Source organism: Enhydra lutris, unplaced genomic scaffold, assembly GCF_002288905.1.
Source record: "Enhydra lutris kenyoni isolate GAN:26980312 unplaced genomic scaffold, ASM228890v2 scaffoldscaffold5, whole genome shotgun sequence".
Classification (NCBI taxonomy): domain Eukaryota; kingdom Metazoa; phylum Chordata; class Mammalia; order Carnivora; family Mustelidae; genus Enhydra; species Enhydra lutris.
In genome coordinates this window covers 44,727,864-44,748,897 of record NW_019154089.1, presented here as the reverse complement: position 1 = coordinate 44,748,897, position 21,034 = coordinate 44,727,864, and the positions used below count along the sequence as shown (strand labels likewise).

Here is a 21,034-nt window from a genome sequence, read left to right as displayed (position 1 = left end):
AGTGGAAGATTCTCGGGCCGTCAAAGGAAATAGCAAACTGGAGCCTTTGTCTCAGGCGCGGGCACCTACCACAGAGCATCAGACCGCATGGGCCGCCGGAAGGTTCCTGGAGCCCAGACAGGAAAGCGGTTACGGTGACTGGATGTGTGCGCGCCGGACAGTGAGCGCTGGGCGGTGCACCGTGAAGGAAGGGGTGAGATGTCCGCAGTGAGGGGGGCAGCTCTCGGCTTGGCGGGGCAGGCTCTGCCGGCCTGTCCGCCTCTGCCCTCCTCTCCCTGAAGCCTCGAAGGGGACTGCGTGCTCTGCAGGCCGGCAGTCGAGGACGCGGGGCTCTGACCGGCCCCAACTCCCCTCGCCCACCCCCTTGGCCCTGGCGCCGCTCCTCACCTGCCTCCCATCGGAGCCTCTCGGCCGAGACGGAGATGCGAGCCTGTGGTGGACGATGACCGCAGTGTACGCGCATGGAGGCGGCCTGGTGACCCCCCACTATGCCAGGTGGGATCGGCGGGAGAGCGCGGAAAGCGGCTGCCGGACGGAGTGCAGCAAGGACGAGGAGGACGGGCAGCCCCGCCAGCTGACACCCTTTGAGAAGCTGATGCAGGACATGTCCCAAGATGAGAAGGTGTTGAGGGAGATCACGCTGGGGAAACGGATTGGCTTCTACCGAATCCGAGGGGAGATTGGAAGTGGGAACTTTTCCCAAGTCAAGCTCGGGATTCACTCCCTAACCAAAGGTAGGATCTGACCTTCCAGGATCCTCTCCCCTGGTACCGGGAGCTCATCTGCGGCAGGGGTTTGGAGGCCAGGGCCAGGGCAGTGGGTGAAGTGACATCACCGAGGCCCTGAGGGTCACAAGCGTTGTCCCCTCACACCTTCCATTATTACCTCAGTGTATTTTCAAAGGAACACTGTGAGGTCAGTATTTTTATTTCCATTTACAGATAGGGAAACTGAGATCAAAAGAGGTTAAATATTGTTTTGGCAGTTCAATCTTGAAAGATTTTGACTCTAAAAACTCTTCCACCATACCACATGGACGAACTCATTTCATGTGAGGGGTCTCTGTCCTCTCCAGGCAGGCCTTGGAGAAGTGGGGTGGGTGTGGCTTGGTTCCCGGGCTGTTCATCTTCCAAGTCCTTATTTATAACCTGAGTGAGTGTGTGTGTGTGTGTGTGTGTGTGTGTGTGTGTGAGTGACAGGATGACACAGGAGACCTCCCAGGTCACCACTGTCCGTGAATAGGAGGGTTCAGGCTCCCCTCCTTCCCCAAGGCTGCTGCTTCTATTATATCTGGAGGAAAGGCTTTGGATCTCAGGACCACCTCTGCTCCCGTCTACTCTGTACCCCTCATTGTTGCTTGGCTCCTTGCTCTCTACCAAAGACTCCTGATGGCTTGGCTCTGGACACTCTGGACCCCAGACCAGCAGCGCCCGCCACTCTGGCCTCAGGGAGGAACTATGCAGAGAGCCCAGCAGCCTTTTGCTGGCCCAGCCCAGTGTGGGCACTTCTACGTGTCACCTGAAACTTAGCTGAAGCCTGGAGATGCTCATAAGGGAGTTGGGAGGCAGGAAAAGTACACTTGCAACTTGGTATAATTTACCAACTTCCTAAAGCCCACGGACTCCACACTGTCCCTGCGAGTTCTGTACCGACATTTTCCCACCTTGGCCCCAGCCTACTACCGTATCTCCAGAGCCCCTCTTTTCTTATATTAGAGTTGTCTTTGGTTTTCTTTTTCTCGGACCCCCAATCCCATCCCTATATTTGGCCCCTATGTAAAAACACCCGCACATACATACACATACATGTGCACATGTATTCCCACGTCACTGGGGCTCCAAGTCTCCTTCCATCTTGCTTGGAGACCAGGTGTCTGGGTCCGCACGTCCTCATGTCTCGGCTACTCTCCCGACTTGCCCTGGTAAATGCCAGTACTTCTGGGAGCCTGTGCTTCCTCACGTACAGAATGCAGCCGGGGACCATCTGACTTGACCCGCAGAAGCAGATCTAGTGCTGTAACGAGAATCTGATTGGGACCCGTGGTCTGGAGCAAGAATGAGAGACATGGCTAAGACATGGGGAGAGAGAGGCCAGAAATTGAGGCAGAAGACATGATCAGGAAGGGGAGAGGAGAAGGTGGGTGAAGGCAAACCGGGAGAGGAGCATGTCCAGTGCAGCAGACAGGCCGCGAGGCAGAAGTCCGAGCCAAGGCCGTCGGGTGTGGCCAACTTGGAGCCATTTCCCGAGTGTGGGTTCAGGTGTTGGATTCCACCAGCGAGGAGACATTGTGGGGGCAGTGGAGGGACTAGGCACCTCAGAACCAGGCAAATTTGTTTTAGATCCTGCTTCAGTCCCTTACTAGGCACTTCCTCTTTGGTCCCTAGTTGCCTCAGCCATAAAATAGAGAGAATGATTCTTGGAATTGTTGGGAAAATCAGAAACAACATATATAAAGTACATGGCACATAGTAGCCATCATTGGTACAACTCAATATTTTTATTCAAATAAACTTATTTCAAAAAGAAATGTAATATTATTTATATAACAAAAAACCAATGTCACTTGTTCTGAGTAGAGGTAATGGTAAAAATAGGTACAATGCAAACAAATGTAAAAGTTCTATTATTTATGTATTTTCCCGGTTTTGTTGAGACATAATTGACATATAACATTGGGCAGGCTAAGATATACATCATAGTGATTTTATATCTGTATATGTTGCAAAATGATTCTTGCAATGAAGTTGCTTCAAACATCTGTCACCTCACAGAGTTAGGATTTTTTTGTGTATGGTGAGAACTCATCAGCAACTTTCAAGAAGTTTTCAGGCAAAATCGCCAAGTAATAGAAAGTAAACCATGCCAATAGCCAATCTGAGACTTTCTATTTGTGTTACTCAGGAGAATTAAAGACTAACTCTAACAGGAATGGTGTTTTTAGGCAGTGATTCAGGGCAGGCTAAGGCGGGTTTCCTGCACGAAAATCATTCCGCACCCCCACGAGTGTTACAGGCTCCCCTCCGGGAAGCACTGACCTCCTCTGGTCCTCTCGTTTTGCGGAAGTAGCCCGGGTCCGTCTTGCAGCCTCCTTCCTGCCAGTCCGTCTCCCTGCTCAGTGCCTCAGTGACAGTTGCGTCTTTAAGTAGCAGAAGGGCACGCACTAAATACTGGGAAGTTACTAGCTTTGGAATCCGTGAGACTTGGGTGGAATTCCCATTCTTTTTTTTTTTTTATAAAGATTTTTATTTATTTATTTGACAGAGATCACAAGTAGGCAGAGAGGCAGGCAGAGAGAGAGGAAGGAAAGCAGGCTCCCCACTGAGCAGAGAGCCCGATGCGGGACTCGATCCCAGGACGCTGAGATCATGACCTGAGCAGAAGGCAGAGGCTTTAACCCACTGAGCCACCCAGGCGCCCCTCCCATTCTTTTTTATCTTTTTTATTAAACAAGTTCTGTGCCTCAGTGTCTTCATGAGTAAAACTTAAACATGTGACATATTGAATATCTACCGTGTGCCTTAGACAGAGCACCCGGTAAGTATTCATTAAATGCTAATACTAGTCTGATTTCAGAAAAGTCTAGGTTCTTTGGGCCTGCGGAGTCACACATCCCTGGGTTCATGGAACAGAAGCGCACTCACATTAGCGCATGTGAAAAGGGGGGCATCGTGGACCGGGGAGTTCCGTGCGCCCACAGCGGAGAAGCAGAGCTAGTTGCAAGCTCTTACTCTTTCCACCCCTCCTTTCTCCGGGGCCTCACGGTTTTTCATTTCTACTTCCCCTGATGAAAGTGTTCCATCTTCAGACTTCGTTCCGCAGAGCGGCTTTCTCCGCGTAGCTATCAGAAGACTCCTGGCCAGGAATGGCTGTTGCTGATCCCACGTCTGCACGGTCTCCCGGGCGTTATTACCCGTCTCCGTACGCTAGCCTCGTCCTGTGCCAGCTCACATCTGACCGAGAATGCCGTTGCTCCCCAGCCAGCGGACGCCAGGCCGCCGCTGAGTGCAAGGGCACGCCCACGTCAAGTCAGCTGCAGCCTCTAGGGTGCGCGTCCTATGACCCCACGACCGTGTCAGCAGAGTCTGAGGTCCTGACCGGTGTCTCCGGGAGGGGAGAGTAGTAGAGAGCGCAGCAAATCCACGGACACATCGACACGGAGGCGATAACCGGCCAAGGCAAGAAATCAGCACGAGCCAGGAGCCAGAAAGTGAGAGCCTGGAGACAGGCTTCTCGGTGAGGAGGGCAGAAGAGATGAGCAGCAGAAATGGGATTTAGGTAATCATTGCCTGCTCGATCACCACAGGCTTTGCGGCGGCGGTGTTGGGAAACTGAGTTCTGGCTCCTTGAGTTCCAGAGAACATGGCCTTTTCCTTCTGTGCAAGCTGGGGCGTCAGTGGCCTTACCCACATGTGCTCCGCACTGCCGAGCCGCCCCAGCGGAGCCCGTGGGTCAGAGGTTGGCTGTCACCCTCCGGCTATGGGACATACGTGCAAAAGAGGGGAGGAAGGCCCAAAGCCCAGGCAGTGGGAAAATTGACTCAACGAGACAGTTTAAGCAACAGATAATGTAAGGACAGGTCACTGAGCGACTGAAAAATGATTCCTGGGCCTCCCCCTCTAGGCCCATCCTGTAAAGGCCTGGTCCTAGAGCTGCACCCACCTCTCTTCTGCGGTTCTGCCTTCGGTGAGGCCCTAGTTAGGAAGCAGCTGGAAGGTGACAATGAAAGCAGCTGAGAAGGGAGTTGGGGTGGGGAGCCCATATGCCGAGGGATGTGAGGGCTCAGGCAAGAGAAAGGGGGCTCAGGTACTGGGAGATGGAGTCTTGGACTGGGAGATGGCCTGAGAGAAGGAGGGGGGACATTTGGCCACCTTGAGCTGACTGGAATGGAAAGACAGATGCCCCATGTCTCCAAAACCTTCATTTCTGAAAGAGGAGAGATGGAAGTGGCTTAGTGAGCAGCTTAGAAAGCCACGCTGGGCATTTCAAACAGCTGTCTCACTGCCCGGCCGCATCAGACCATGTCACATGGACAGTGATTGTGTGAATGTGGTCCCCATACAAAGCCAGCTGGCCCAGAACTGTCATCAGGTTTTCTAGGAAGTGTGGGCAACCTAGATGCGACAGTGGAGGGGTTCTCAGGAAAGCAGAGGGATTGGGTACTGGGAGCAGCTCCTAGGACGGTATTTTTTGTTGTTGTTGTTGTTGTTTTAAAGATTTTATTTATTTATTTGACAGAGAGATTGAGAGAGAGAGAGAGATCACGAGTAGGCGGGGGGTGGGGGGGCGGGGAAGCAGTCTCTCCACGGAACAGAGAGCCCAATGCGGGGCTCGATCTCAGGACCTTGAGATCATGACCTTAGCCGAAGGCAGAGGCTTAACCCACTGAGCCACCCAGGTGCCCCCCTAGGATGGTAGTTTTATAGGGTCCCAGCTGTTCTGGATGGATCTCTAGGAAGAAGGCTCCAGGAGAGGCCCCTGTTGGCTGGAGTTTATTTTTATAGCTAACAGCTCAGATTTCCCTGGGCCTGGCAAGCTGATAGGGCAGCTATGAGTCCCCTTTTAAGCTGATTAGAAATTTCTCAAAAGAGATGATGCACTCGGCTTCTGGATATTTTATTTTCCATCTGTTGTCACAAACAAAAGTAAATGAGGCCACGGGTGCCCGTCCCTTTCTCTGTTGCTGCCCTTCCTGACCTCCTCTTCCCTGGTCCTCCTGTTTGTCAGTCTGGTCTCACATTTCTAGAACCCTTCTTTTCTCTCAATTTATTTATTCATCTGTTCATTCATAATCCCCCAACCCTTCCTTTTTAAAAATATAATAAACTATCCTGGGCCCATATTTTGTTCTGGGCCTTAGATGAGTAAGATAGAGTTCTAGCCTGTTGGGAACTCGAGGTAGGTCATGGAGACGGGCTGTAATTGTAGGAGCTGCCACAGGGTAAGGCCAAAGGGTGTGCTCCGTGCACCCGAGGGCAGCAGGAGAGGGTCCTGAGCAGGACGGGCTTGCAGTAGGCCTTGAGGTTTATGAAGGGCAAGGACCTATGAGCCAGGGAGGGGAGCCATGGGAGGTTTAAAAGGAATAAAGCAAGCAAGACCCAGAGGGTGAGGCAGGCAGGGACGAGACCCTGGAGAGTCTCCTTGCACATTTGGGGTTTGTCATTTAGGTATTGGAGAGCCACTGAGGAACTGTAAGCAAGAAATTCATACAGGTGATTAATAGGATTAGTTTTCAGTGAGGAAAGCAAATTGGAGTGTGACAAAAGTCAGAGAAGTCAGAAAAAATATTAGTCTGATGGTTCAGATGAATGACGATGTCCATCTCAACTAAAGAAGTGACAGAGGAGCACCACGGTGACTCAGCTGGTGGAACATCTGACTCTTGCTTTCAGTTCAGGTTATGATCTTGGGGTCGTGGGATCGAGCCCTGTGTTGGGCTCCATGGTCAGCGGGGGTCTGCCCAAGAGTCTCTCTCCCTCTGCCCCTCCCCCTGATCTCTCTCACTGTCTCTCTAAAATAAGTAAATCTTAAAAAAAAAAAAAAAGGATTTGTTTACCTCACAAAAAAAATTTAAAAAACAAAGCAAAGAAGTGACAGAAAGGATGGAGGGAAAGGGAAGCATTTGAGAAATATTTCAGGATACTGGAACAGCCTGTGGTGAGTTGCATGGTTGAGAGCAGGAAAAGAGAAAAGGTACTGAAAATGACCCCCAGGTTTCCAGCTTTAATGACTCAGCAGTGGAGAGTGACTATAGGAGAAGAAACGGGATTTTAGAGTAAAGATTTGGAGGCACTGACATGGAGTCCAACAGCCAGCTTGGAGCTCAAAAGAAAGTATGAATAGGAAATAAAGATTTGGGGCTTAAGAAATTCAGGGGATAGTGAAAATCTTGGGTCTTCTGGTTATAGGCTCCTTGGTGTCACTGAAGCATTTTGATCCTTAGAGTTTCTCCCCAGTAGTTATAAATAATAACTTTCAACAAGTATTTGGTGAATTAAATTAATGTAGAACGTCTCATAAAAACCCAGCAGTGGCAGAGAAGAGATTTTCAAGGAAGTAATGCATAGCCGTGTCCTCTGGTAGGTCCTCTCTGCGGCCCCTTCTTGGCAGACAGGACTGAAGATTAACGCAGTCTTGAGTCAAGCTTCACAGAGAAGGCCCACAGCCTTAAAAGAAGTAATATCTCCTCTTGAACAATCTTCATTAAAAAAGCAAGTAAAGCTTGTTTTCTTATTTTAAAAATGGTTGCTTAGTGGCTTTGGTGAACCCATCCTAAAAATAAGTCCAATAATAGAAATACTGGAACCCAAAAATGCTCCATGGTATTATCTCTAGTGCAAAGGACTGGAAATCACCGATGTGATCCAACAATATAAAAATGGTCAGGTAAATGAAGGCATATACGCTGGATAGAAGGTGATACGGCCATTAAAAATCAGGACTATGAAAAGTCCATGAGAACATGGAAGGTGCCTGGAACAAAGAAAATAGTAAATGAAAAAGTTCAGTGCCAAACTGCGTTTACTCTGTGATAATATTCCTCACCTGGTTCTTGTGGGGCTGGTGAGAGCATTCATTCGACAACTAGTTGTCGAGCTCCTCCTCTGTAACAGGCCCTCTTCTAGGGACTGGGGGTACAATGATGAACAAATCAGACAACAACCTCTGTCCTATGGAGCTTATATTCCAATGGGGAGAGACAGACGAAGGTGCCAGGAAAGTACTCACTCTGTTCCGTAGTGACAAGTGATAAGAGGGAAATCGAGGTAGAGGATAGGGAACAGTGAGGCCACATTTTTGGTAAGTTGGCCAGGACAGCCTTACTGAGGGGGCGATCACTGACCTGAAAGAAATACGGTCTCTGGCCACTGATGTGGGGGAGGGCGTCGTCAGCCGGAGGGGACAGCATGCCTGAGGAGGCAGGACGCCTGTGGTACTCTGGGAATGGCCAGGGGAATGAGGCCAGGCGGCAGCGGTGACCAGATCGTGTGGGGTCATTATGTCGTAGGAAGGACTCTGGCTTTTCCTCTGAATGAAACCAGAGCCCTCTGAGGGAGCAGAGACCTCACACGATCTGGCTTATGCTTTAATAGGATCACCTTGGCTGCTCGGTTGAAAATAGACTGCAAGGGGTCAAAGGTAGAAAGAGAGAGATCAGTGAGGAGCGTAGTGCAGTCATCCAGGCAAGAGGGAACGGTGGCTCAGAGCAGGAAGGTAGCAGTGGGGTGTGGAGAAGCGGCTGGATTCCTGCTGTGTCTAGAAGGTGGAGACAACAGGATCTGCTGACGGATTCAAAGCGGAACGTTAAAGAGGACTCAGATACTCAAAGACTTGTGGTTTGGGCAAGTGTAAGACTAGAGTGTCCACTTGCTGACACCGGGGAGACTGTGGGAGGGCCAGGTTTGGGGCAGGGAGAGATCGGGAGCACAGTATTGAACATGTTCTGTTGTGCATGCTTGTTACACATCTATTACACACACACGGCCGAGGGTGCCTCCTCCCTCCCCCATGTCTCCTAACACCTTACCACATCAGTGCGTGCAAGCCTGACCTCCCCCCACGTGCCCATCTCTCCATCTCCTAGCCTCTGGGCTCTCTCGCTGCTGGAGCCTGCTCTTCCCACATGCACGGGAGGCCAGAAATAAACAGGAATTTATATCCCCCTGAGCAGCTGACAACCATCACTGGCAGTAGTTGATGTATAAATACCCCAGCTCTTCTCGTGGTATTTAGGCATGTAACTCTTAGTAGGGTGACTGCTAACTTGCCTAGTAACACACCATTTACTGGCCATCTTTTCTTTCCATCTCTGTTCCTCATTCTTCTACCCGTATTTCCCAGGTTACCTCCTTTGTCCACCTGAATCCCAGCCTCAGGCTCTGCTTCAGGCAGAACCCAAACTAAGATGACTAAGTGGAGAAATCATATAGGCAGACGTGTTTATACATCTGGAATCACTAAGGAAATGATTGGAGGGAAAGAGTCCAAGGACGACGCCTTCAGGCAGCCAACATTCAGAGGCTATGGAGATGAAAGGACACAGCAATGAGACTTGGAAGTAGGAGAAGCAGGAGATACCATGTGATTTCACTGATAGGTGGAATCTAAAAACAAAACAAACAGATTCTTAACTGCAGAGAACATGGGATGCCTGGGTAGCTCAGTCGGTTGAGTATCAGACTCTGGATTTGGCTCAGGGTAATGATCTCAGGGCTGTGAGGTTCAGTCCCGCGTTGGGCTCCACGGTCAGCAGGGAGTCTATTTGAGATTCTTTCCCTCTCCCTCTGCCCCCTCCCCCACTTGCACACATGCTCTCTCTCTCTCCAAAATAAATAAATCAGTCTTTACAAATTAATTAATTAATGAAGTAATACAGAGAATGAACTGGTGGTTGCCAGAGGCAAGGGGGTGGGGGAATGGGCAAAAGAGGCGAAGAGGATTAAGAGGTACAGACTTCCAGTTATACAATAAGCCACGGAGAGGAAAAGCACAGCACGGGCATGTAGTGAGTGGTGATGTAATAACGTCGTATGGTGACTCCTTACGGAGGTGAGCGCTAAGTCATGTGTGGGACTCGAACCACTACGGATCCACCTAACGAATATAACATCATATTCATATTTATATTTGTAACATAAACCAATATAACATAATATTCAACTGCACGTCAGTAATAAAAAGACAAAAAAGAGCTAGGAGAAATGTCAGGAGTGTGTGTTGCCCTAGAAACCAAGTGATAAAAAAAATGTTTCAAGGGGGAGGGATAAAGCCTAAAAACTGACTATCTGTTTTAGCAACTTGGGGGTCACTGGTGACCCTGAGTGGTCTCCAGAGTAGGGTCTGCAGTCCCCAGGGGATGCCCAACATGATTCACCGGATGACGGAAGACAATATTAGAATTGTCATTTATGTTTGTCATTCTATCTTTTAACATCTATGCTTACATGTATTTAAAATGTGTGTATTAGTAATACATGCATACAATGTCTAAACATATATACTAGAGTAGTGCTCAAAGGTGTTTTATTGATAAAGCCAATCAGAAGCTATATAGACCAATACCCTAGGGTATCAGGGTCTTTCCTGGTTCGAGATCTCTCCTACACGTCCCTACCATTAGAACCTCCTCTTATCGCCTCTCCTCTACTTTCCTCTAGCTAACAGATTCCAGAGAAAGGCCTATGAGTCTTCACTGACCCCAGTCTAGGGTCACAGCCTGCTGCTTTATGCCCACATTACCTCTCACACCGGTCCCCTGTTACCCTGCTGTGCGGGCCACCTTCTACCTCCTCCCCAGATCCACTCTCCACCCTCCTTCTGCTCTCTGTCCCAGGCTGCGTCAAGTCTCCTTAGTTCTCTGGGTGCCAGTTGGCTTTGGTCTCTTGCAGGGGACCAAAGGAAGGAGAGGGAGGTTTGATCTCTGTTCTCCTAGCCTCTCACGACGGTAAGGTTGGCTCAGCTTGGCTGAGTGTCTGGAAGGAAGTTCTCAGCACTTCTCATGGCAAACTTCTCTACACAGCACTCTGTGTTCTGATATCTATTTTCCCCCCTTGTCCCTTTGGTCCCACAGACAGATTTTGCTTGGTCCACTCTAGGTCTAAAAATGGGAATTTGTTGCTGATACTTAGCAATTGGAACATGTGCATAAAAATGATGTCTGGCTTCTCTTGAAAAAATTCAGATCTGACAACACTGAGTCTCCATTCTAAACAGGGACAACTGTCTGGAGTGGAGTTTGCACTGGGGCATGTACTCCTCAGCACTCCACAGTCCCCACTAATCCCTATTGCCTTCCAATAAGTGTGCCACCCTATCTCCACCCTGGCCCCCTCAAGATACTGGAGCTTGCAAGTCCTAGTTTAAGGAATGTGTTGCCTACTACATGGGACCTGTGTCAGACTCTCCACTAGATTTGGAGAAAGAGAGGGTTACTTTCTTCTCTCTCTCTCTTTCTCTCTCTCTCTCGCTCCCGTGCCTGCACCAAGAGGGTCCTCTCTGTGGGATTGCTATAATCACCACCTAAACCACCAGGCTGCTCTCAGATCTTCTGTCCACTTCCCACAGTGCAGCCAGAGTGTTCATTCTGACATGGAAATCAGATGATCATACTCCCCCTGAAACCCACAGACTGTCTGCCGCTGTCCACCAGATAAAGTCTGCCTTTCTTGAAAAAGCCTCTAAGGTCCTGGGTTTTCTGCTGCTGCTGACCACACAAGGCTGGTTTGGGCCCACTCCCCTCATTCTCTGTGTCCAGGATAGTGGGCTCCCCTCACGTCCTTGAACACACACGTCCTCCCTCGCCCAGGCCCGGCCCACCTCTTGGCCACAGCTCAAGGGTCCTTTCCCAGAAAGGTGTACTCCTTCCTCACTTGGGCTGCACTTGTAATAGGGGCTTTTTTCAGTCTTTGCCCCTCACTGGACTAGGAACAGTGTCTTCTTCATTGCCTGGTGCACATGAGTGCTCCGCTGCACTCGCTGACCGCCCGCCGGAGGAGTGGACGTGGAGACCTCACTCTTCCTGGAAGGGCAGTTTCTGCCATTTGATGACCATTCCCAGTACCCAGGCTTCTACAGTGGGTTCTAGGATTATCCCTTCATGGTATGAAGCATGGCAAGCATCTGATTTAACACACAGTGGAGGAAGTGGGTGGGGAGGAGCACGAGGCCCCGGGGTGCCCAGGGCATGGAGTGTAAAGAAGCTCCACTTTCCGCCCCCTGCCCCCCGCCCCCTGGCCCCCACAGTCCCTCTCCTGCCTTACTCTAGCCCAGACCCTGGGACGCCAGCCTTGCCAACAGCCACTCAAACGTTGAACAGAAATAAGACTAGGATTGTGCTCCAGGGAGGCTTGTGATCCAGGGAGGCTTGTGACAGCAGCCTGACCGCTCCATGACCTGGTCATTGGGTGCCCACAGTGTGGGAGGCCGGCTGTGGCTGCCAGCCAAGCCTCAGAGGGGACGCGCACCCTCGCAGACGTTGGGGTCAGGATCAAGGGAGAGCAGGGCAGGCTCTTCTGCAGGCCATCTGCCAGATTCAAGGATGGTGCTCTTTATTCCAGCTCGTACAACAGCAGCTCAGCTATCAGCTACCCAAACCTAAAGCTCCTGTTTCTGGGAAGCAGCTCGAGTGAATCTTACTCCTAAAAACTGAAGGGTAGAAAAGCCGCGAGCTGGGCAATGGCATGCCCCTCCGGGCTCAGTGGTGGGAGTCCGTCCCTGGGACTCGCTGCCTGCAGAGGTTATGCAAACCCCAAGGGTTTCTTCTCCCTTATGGCTCATCGCCTTCTTCCCCAGTATTGCCTCCACCAGAGTGGGTGGGGTCACATCAGACGCCAGTGGACCCTGCCCCTTTCCATTCCAGAAGCCCTAGTGAACCTACCTTCAGCACCAGCAGGGCTCCGATTTCAAGCCAGCCGCATCGGTTTTCATGCCTACAACCACTGTGCCAAAGTTCTTCAAAACACTTGTTTTGCAAGTGGGACCCTGCAATCCTGTTTTCTCTTTTACTTTCCTGGAACTTTCTTTCCTTACCTAATAGAAAGTCCGGTCCAATTCGAACCAAAAAATGAATTGTTTTACTTTGGAGTACATTCATCATTTTCAAACATTGACCACTTCTATTACACAATTTATGTTAATCGTATAAATTAATTGTAGGAAAATTAGAGAATATAGATACATAAAAAAAATTTTTTTTAAAAACCACCCATGATCCCATTATTAATAACTGTTCTAAACATTTTGGTGCATTACTTGCCAGATATTTTTGTATTTTGTATTTGTATAAGTGTATATGTATGCAAATGTGTATTTGTATTTTTTCTCACTTGTTCTCTATTGAACATCTCTTCATTTTAATAAGGATCCACATCATGTGGCTAGCTGCTCGGTGTACTGTTACAGAGACATATGAACCAGACATCATTTTAACCCTCTCTCTGGCTGGATGCTGTTCCTGACATCACAGAAGTCTCCTTCCACGTCTAGTCTTGTACACATGTCAGACGATTATGATTTCTTTAAGATTAATTGCCAAAGGTCGGGGCACCTGGGTGGCTCAGAGGGTTAAGCCTCTGACTTCAGCTCAGGTCATGATCTCAGGGTCCTGGGATCGAGCCCCACGTTGGGTTCTCTGCTCAGCGGGGAGCCAGCTTCCCCATCTCTATCTGCCTGCCTCTCTGCCTACTTGTGATCTCTCTGTCAAATAAATAAAATCTTAAAAAAAAAAAAAGATTAATTGTCAAAGGTGAAATGGCTAGGTCAAAATGTGCAGCCATTCTGAGGACTGTCAATACGTAATAGCAAATTACAGTCTGGAACGATCAGACTGGCGACCCATCCCACATCCTGGCTCGTGCCCACCTGGGACTCGGCACATACTGAGCGCCGGTGTGGACTGCACAGTGATGTTATGTGCCTGGCATGAACAAAGTCAGATAAAATGTAGCCACGAGAGAAGGAGTAGGAGGGAGGAATCAACATGTAGAGGCCAGTGTGCTGAGATTATCATACAGAGAACACACGGATATCAGAATGTCCTGGAAGAGGCTGGTTCCGAGGCTGGCCCACAAGGCTCATCAGGCCTTACCTGCGTAAAGAACAGGGAAGCAGTGGCGAGCCAGATAGAGGAAATGTTCCAGATGGGGGACAGGTCCCAGACTGGGATGTGCTGTCGCTTTTCAGAAACAACAAGCGGTTGTGTAATGGTTGGACTACAGCTCTCTGTGGGGCAGGGGTAACTGTGGACAGGGGTGATGCCTGGCGAGGCAGAGGACATAGGTTGGGTCTGATCAGGAGGGCCTGTCTGGGCTAAGCAAAAATCTTTCACTTTATCCAGGAAATTAGATAAATATCATCAAACTGAAACTTCCTTGGAAGGCAGAAGTTGGCATCAAAATCTGTGTGTGGAAGACTCACCCTGACCCAAGGGACGAGGACTGATGTCAACTTGAGAACAGCTGTCATCACCACTGAAGAGCTCTGTGAGCTTGGGAACAGCCGTTCACCCTCCGTGTCTAGTGAAATAAAGGGGCCAATCTAGCTCCCTCCCTGTTCAAAAAATCTCTATGCGCCTATGAACCCTGGCACATCCTTTGACTTTTTTTTTTTTTCCTCCTAGAAAAGGTGGCCATTAAGATCCTGGACAAGACCAAGCTAGACCAGAAAACCCAAAGGCTACTATCCCGTGAAATTTCCAGCATGGAAAAACTGCACCATCCCAACATCATCCGTCTGTACGAAGTGGTGGAGACCCTGTCCAAGCTCCACTTGGTCATGGAATATGCAGGGGGTGGGGAACTCTTTGGAAAAATTAGCACCGAAGGGAAGCTCTCAGAGCCGGAAAGCAAGCTCATCTTCTCCCAGATTGTGTCTGCCGTGAAGCACATGGTGAGTGGGGGTGAGGAGAGGAGTCTTGCTCCCACACTCCCCGCAGTGGAGCATGGGCTTTGGTTCACCACCAGCCGGGCCTCCGGGAGGCTTTAGTCCCAGGAGAGCTGGCAGGTGTCCCATCTGTAAGAGTCCAAAGTCTGGATGAGATCACACTCGCCTTTGAAGCAACACCCAGGGATCTCCAGTTACACGGCAGCCTCCTGGCTTTTGGGGCAGTTGGCAGGAGTCGCTTCCAGGAACGAGATGACTCTCATCAGGCCCTGGCCACCGCCATTTCTCACCTGTACTCCACTACCAGAGAGCCAGCTCCTCTCTGCTGCTTGGCCCTGTCTTCATGTCTGTGGGTGTGTAGGATGCTCTGTCCCCTCTAACCATGTCACATTCCAAATCCCATCCACCCTTCATGTCTCTGCTCAGCTTTCCCTCTCTCTGGAATATTCTTCAATCTCACATCAGCTCATGCAGATCCTTCCTGCCTTTGGTGAGTTCCTCCAGCTCTGGCTGCCTCCATGCTCTTCCAATTAACATTTGGTGATACTATTCTTACCTTAGTTCCCTGATTATTTCTTTAGGTAAATCTGGACTCCTAAACCACACCTCCCAGCTCCTCCAAGAGCTGGTTCTCACTTGCCCTCTCCACCATTGGCCGTATTGTGCGCACACAGAGGAGCTTGAGGCACGGGCCTGACCACCACCTCCATGGCTCCGTTAGTCCACAAGTCTGAGCTGTCCTCTTTACCCAGATGGTAGAAAAGAAACACTTGTCTGGGGACTGTGTGAGCTGAGAACCTGTTTCGAGTTCATTCCTCTGACTGGGCTCCGTGGGGTGAGGCTGGGACCAGAGACTTCCTGAACCAATCACTAGAGGGAAATTAGTGACCTGGAGCCCCAAGACAGGCATCAGGAGAGAGAAGGGGAGGGGAAAAAACGAGCAAGAGAGAAGAGCCCGACTGTAATGGCGGTGGGTGTTTCAGACTCGCAGTGCCACGGGTGGCATTCGAGTGGCCCTGTGCTGCCGTGAAATTTCCCAGGCCCAGGGAGTGGGCAGGACACACATCAAACAACAGAACAGATGGGAAGAGTCTTCTACATCCTCCATAGAAAGGAAATTGGGTGGGAGAGCTAAAGAGAATCAGGCTGAGTCCCCTGTAGCTCTGTGCCCTGACATTTCTCCCAGCTGCCTGGTTTCTGAAGAGAGGAAGGGAGGATCATGGATGTAGATCCGGGTTCCGCTGAGTGTGTTGACCCCGTGCCAGGACCTTGCTGAGCACCTCAGATGCAGCACTCGTGCAGGTGGCTGTCGCTGTCTCACTTTACAGAGAAAAAAACATATTACACAGCCTGTATTGTTGAACCCAGAATTAACCAAGCCACCAGGCTCCAAAGCCTGGATTCTTACCCCAGGAAGCCCAGCAAAGTAACATTAAACCAACTCCCAAGAGCCCTGGGGACTAAGGATGTCAGGGGTCCCAAGGTTGTCTGTCTGGATCCAGAACATGAGAGTGGGGGTGGGGCATGTGCTTGCCACCCACAGCGGGACCTGCTGCTAGAACCTTGCCAAATATAGCCTTTCTTTCTTTCTACTGAATTCTATAAAGACAAAGGAGCCCCCCCCGACCCCCCACAAAGATGCATGGTTGAAAAGTTGGGGAAGGGTTCTGAACCGTCTTGGTGTTGGCCCTCGTCAAGAGACGGCTCAGCCAGGAAAAAAAAAAAATTTATGGCCTCAAATAGGAATGATTAGTTTCACTGTGTTTCAGAACATGCAGTTTTGAAAGATCCAGGCCTCATTTCTGGCACTAATTCCCAAGTCCCATGTGTGGGACAGACTCCTGCCATTGTCCCATGGAAGAACAGAAGCTTTGGTGTGTTCGAGGGGGTGTCATGTTTGCTAAGCGTCAGGACAGGGCAGGCGGGTGGGGGGTGGGGGATTTCACAGGTCTGAGTTAAGTTGACATCCGTGGAACTGCTGTTATTACCCCATCATCACTTCACAACAGTGAAACATCAGAGCAACTGACGCCTTTATTATTTTCGTGTTGGTATTCTACCTTGAAAACGATGACTTCTCCCCATGTCTTCTTCCACAGCACGAGAACCAAATTATTCATAGAGACCTGAAGGCAGAAAACGTATTTTATGCCAATAATACCTGCGTGAAGGTGGGTGACTTTGGATTCAGCACCGTAAGTAAAAAAGGCGAAATGCTCAACACCTTCTGCGGGTCGCCCCCCTACGCCGCGCCCGAGCTTTTCCGGGACGAGCATTACGTGGGCGTTTATGTGGACATCTGGGCGCTGGGGGTGCTGCTGTACTTCATGGTGACCGGCACCATGCCCTTCCGGGCAGAGACCGTGGCCAAGCTGAAGAAGAGCATCCTGGAGGGCGCGTACAGTGTGCCCCCGCACGTGTCCGCGCCCTGCCTCCGCCTCATCCGCGGGGTCCTCCAGCCCGTGCCCGCCGACAGGCACGGCCTCGACTCCATCATGAGCAACGAGTGGATGCAGGGGGTGCCGTACCCCACCCCTCTGGAACCTTTCCAGCTGGACCCCAAACATCTGTCTGAAACCGGCACCCTCAAAGAAGAAGAAAATGAGGTCAAAAGCGCTCTAGAACATTTGGGTATTACGGAAGAGCACATCCGCAACAACCAAGGGAGAGACGCCCGGAGCTCCATCACGGGCGTCTACCGGATCGTCCTGCACAGAGTCCAAAGGAAGAAGGCTTTGGAAAGCGTCCCGATAATGCTGCTGCCGGACCCTAAAGAAAGGGACCTAAAGAAAGGGTCCCGTGTCTATAGAGGCATAAGACACACATCTAAGTTTTGTTCAATTTTATAAATTGCGTTAAACTGCTGGTCATTATCCAAGAGCATTGTTGCTGCTTTTAAATTTTTTCATGGACAACTTGGGTGGAGACATTTTTGTAATTTTTAAATAAATTTAAATTTAAAATATGCATTTCCCCCCCTTCCAACAAAGTCTAGATTTGCTCTCTTGTTCTTAACCTCGAGCAGTCATTCATTTGTGTAATCAAGAAATACTTAACCAGTGCCTCCTAGGCACTAACCAGGCACTCTTCCAGGTGTGGAGGAAAGAGCGAGCAATGGGACGGGCTGGGCCCTTGCTCCCCTGTGCAGGATGTTCCAGGGCTGGACAAAGGCACTGACGAGAAACCATGTAAGTACAGTGCGAGATAGTGGCAGCTGCTCCTGCCAGCCCCACGTTAGGGGCCTTACACGTCTGAACACCTGAACACATCAGTGTGTTCGGGTACATCTACACTGTTGTTCCTAAGTTAGGCCCCAGTGTCCCAATCTGTTCCTATTCAGGCTCTGACTTTGATAACTGTCAGGACAGTGTTTCATCCCATCTGCAGCTCAGCCAACCGCCTGATTAGACCCCAGGCCTCTTTCCGGTACTTTTCCCTGGGCTTCGGGAGGTCAGGCTCTCCTCATCCCCGGTCCCAGTGGGCCTGGAGGTGGGAGGGGGCTGACCTAGGCCTGTATTTTTACCCCAGGCTTCCCGAGCAGTTAATAAAAACTAGCCAAGCGCACAGTCTTTCTCACAGGCCCCTGCTGGTCAAGCGCCACGGGTGCTGGGAAAGCCCACCAGCCCTCATCCACCCGCACCGAGACAGGAGTCTGGGTGGCCATCGTGCTGTTCCCACATGCCAGGGCTGGTCAGCGTCTGCTCAGCAACAGCCCCTTATGTCCTGTTGTTAACAAATTACTACGAGTGTCGCTGCTTAAGCAACGCGAATGACTGACAGTTCTGAGGTAGAAACAAGTCCATATCAGGTCTCCCTGGCGCTAACACCAAGGTGGCATCGGGGCTGGGTTCCTTTTTGCAGGATCTAGAGAAGAATCCATTTGCTCGCTGTGTGTGCTTCTAGAGGCTGCCCACGTTCCTTGGCTCATGGTCGCCCTCCTCCTTCTGCAAAGCCAGCAGTGTTGCATCTCTTTGGCCCTCGGTCTGTACTCACATCTCCCTCTGATCACAGCCCAGAAAAGTTCTCTGCTCTTAAGGACCTACATGCTTAGGGTGGGCCTAGCCAGACAATGGAGCATAATTGTCCCATCTCAAGATCCTTAACCTTCATCACATTTGCTTTTACCAAGTAAGGTAACATAGTCACAAGTTCCAGAGGTAGTCATCTTCGGGGATGGCGGGGCTGGGGGCGGGGGGAGCTGGTGTCGAATGGCTACAACATTCTGCCGACTACAGATGGCAGTGGCGCTGATTGCCTTGACAGGTGAGTAAACCAGCTCCAACCTATCCCGAGGATCTGCACTCGAGATCCTCGAACAGAGGATCCAGATCCAGAACAGAGATGTTCTGGGTACCGATTGTCTTTGCCTGGATTATAAAAAAAGCCCGATACAAAAGCTTACATGCAACTCACGTATTTGGGAAACGAGCCCAGGATGCAAAAGGTGTGCAGGAGTTACACAGAAAAGAGGGAAGCCAATGCAGGGACGCACTGCCAAATTGGCCATGGGCAACTGGTAGTCGATTCTGTAGGATTTCCAAGAGGAACCTTCTGGAATGCTTCTCAGAACTGTCTACCTAAGGGATGAAAGGAGGAAACACTTATCCGCCAGCCAAATGTCCACCATTGGTTAAGGGTGGTTCCATGGGAACTGTACTTCCAGGCTGTGAAAATTATACCAAGTGAGTTCTGTGGGAGTCTCGCAGTGAAGGTACAGCGAAAGGTACATAGCAGGAATCCAAAGGAAGGTGCTGGGTATTCTCTGAGATCCTGGTTGAAGACTGAATGGAAACAGTTGCCACACCTGTGGCTGGAGCTGAGGGCAGGCCAGAGAGCATCTGATTTGGGGCCTAGGGGTTTGGATACATAAACCAAAGGCTCTAAGGCTGGACGAATGAACTGGGCACATGTAAGGAATGGAGAAGACAGGATAGATGAAAACAGGTAGATGTAAACCTTGGTGAGTGTGGTACTGACTTGAAGTAGGCAGGGAACAGATCCCCTAGGAGGTTGCAAGCCTATTTGAATAATAAACGTGACACACAGAGTGAAATGTGCTCACTGCAGAGTAAGGCGGTCCAGTCAGCCTTCAAGGAGGAAGCAAGTCTCGAGATGAGGCCCCAAAGTTCAACAAAGTTTGCTAAGATGGGTTGGAAGTGCTAGTTTAACAGCATCTGGAAGGCAAGGAGGCACGGGGACGCTTTTGCAAAATTAGTCTAACAAAACTTTTATTCTCTTTTTAACTATAGATGCAGATGCAATGATGAACTAGGACAAAGATGAATTCTTTTTTATTTCTAAATATTTAAAATGAAAACTTGTTTCTTATTAAAAGCTGAAGCCCTGATGATCTATAAACTTCCTGAGGATTGGTATCCATAATTTTCAGCATCAAATTACTACCTTTATAATAATTTTTTGTGGGGGAGAGGAATCATAGGTCAACTATTTACTTTGACCAACAATCAGGGGAAAAAAATGAAGAACTCAGGGTTTAACTAAAAGTAGTTGCTAGATTTCTTCCCATTCAGCTGATGATGTACTCTAAGTTGGCTAATTGAACATAGTAATAATAAAAAAAAAAGTAGTGGCTAGAAATTTTAAAGAAAGTGTTCATTTTTATGTCAAGATTACCTAGCTCTAAATTATTTAAAGATCTTATTACGTTCCGTGCTTTACTGACCCCTTCAGTGTTTCTCTCACGACATTTCAAGGAGACATGACATGAAGTGTTTCCATTGAGTCACAGGAGTATCAAAAGTAGCTGTTTGCAGCTGTGTGAGTTTTATCTCCTGTGAATCTTAAACTTACTCATTAGTATTCATAAAAACAAAAGCCAAAATGTTCAAAAAAAATTAAGTGCCCAAATAGAGCATAAATTCCAACAAGCATTAATTAGGATGGAAGAATTTGCAAAAATGACCTTACAGAAAGAACACTAGCCCATTTTCTAAATGACCCAGAGGGACAGAAAATAAATTATCACTAAGTATTGAATCTACACATGACATGATGATATGAGCGAACAGGGCTAGAAGATAATAAGGGTTAATTCCTAATTCATACAATCCTGAGAGTGGATAGGGCTCTTAGAGGTGATTAGTCCAGTTTTACCACCACTGCAAAACCTCTAAAACCCCTGGGAGCACCAGCAACATGGGGCTCTTAAGGGCACCCAGGTGGCTCGGCTGGGTACGAGTGTCCAACTCTTGATTTTGACTCAGGTCAACATCTCATGCGGTCATGGGATCGAGCCCCGGTCAGGCTCCAAGCTCGGTTGGGTTCTGCTTGAGAGTCTCCCTCTCTCTCTCCCCTGCTCATGCTCATTCTCTCTTTCAAATAAATCAATCTTAAAACATGTGGCTCTTAGGTTGGAGGCTCTTGCTGATAACAGGCCATTCTATATGGACTCTTAGATTTGCTTTTAATCTTTAATTGGTAACTCTTAATCTTAGGTTGCTTTTAGGAAAACATAGTAATTCTCTTCATAAATATTTATGGCAAAGTTTATTTTTATTTATTTTTTTCTTTTTTTAAAACATTTTATTTATTTATTTGACAGAGAGAGAGCACAAAAGGCAGAGAGGCAGGCAGAGAGAGAGGAGGAAGCAGGCTCCCCGCCAAGCAGAGAGCCCGATGTGGGACTCGATCCCAGGAC

General features: G+C 49.4%; 1 protein-coding gene across 1 annotated transcript; it reads left to right on the top strand.

Annotated features, from left to right (window-relative positions):
- Positions 1-442: 442 nt before the first annotated feature.
- LOC111141285 (NIM1 serine/threonine protein kinase) lies at positions 443-17,365 on the top strand. Its single transcript, XM_022493736.1, has 3 exons — positions 443-734; positions 14,114-14,382; positions 16,476-17,365. The coding sequence occupies exons 1-3, from the start codon at positions 443-445 to the stop codon at positions 17,223-17,225; spliced, it is 1,311 nt and encodes a 436-aa protein (XP_022349444.1). The 3' UTR covers positions 17,226-17,365.
- Positions 17,366-21,034: the final 3,669 nt, after the last annotated feature.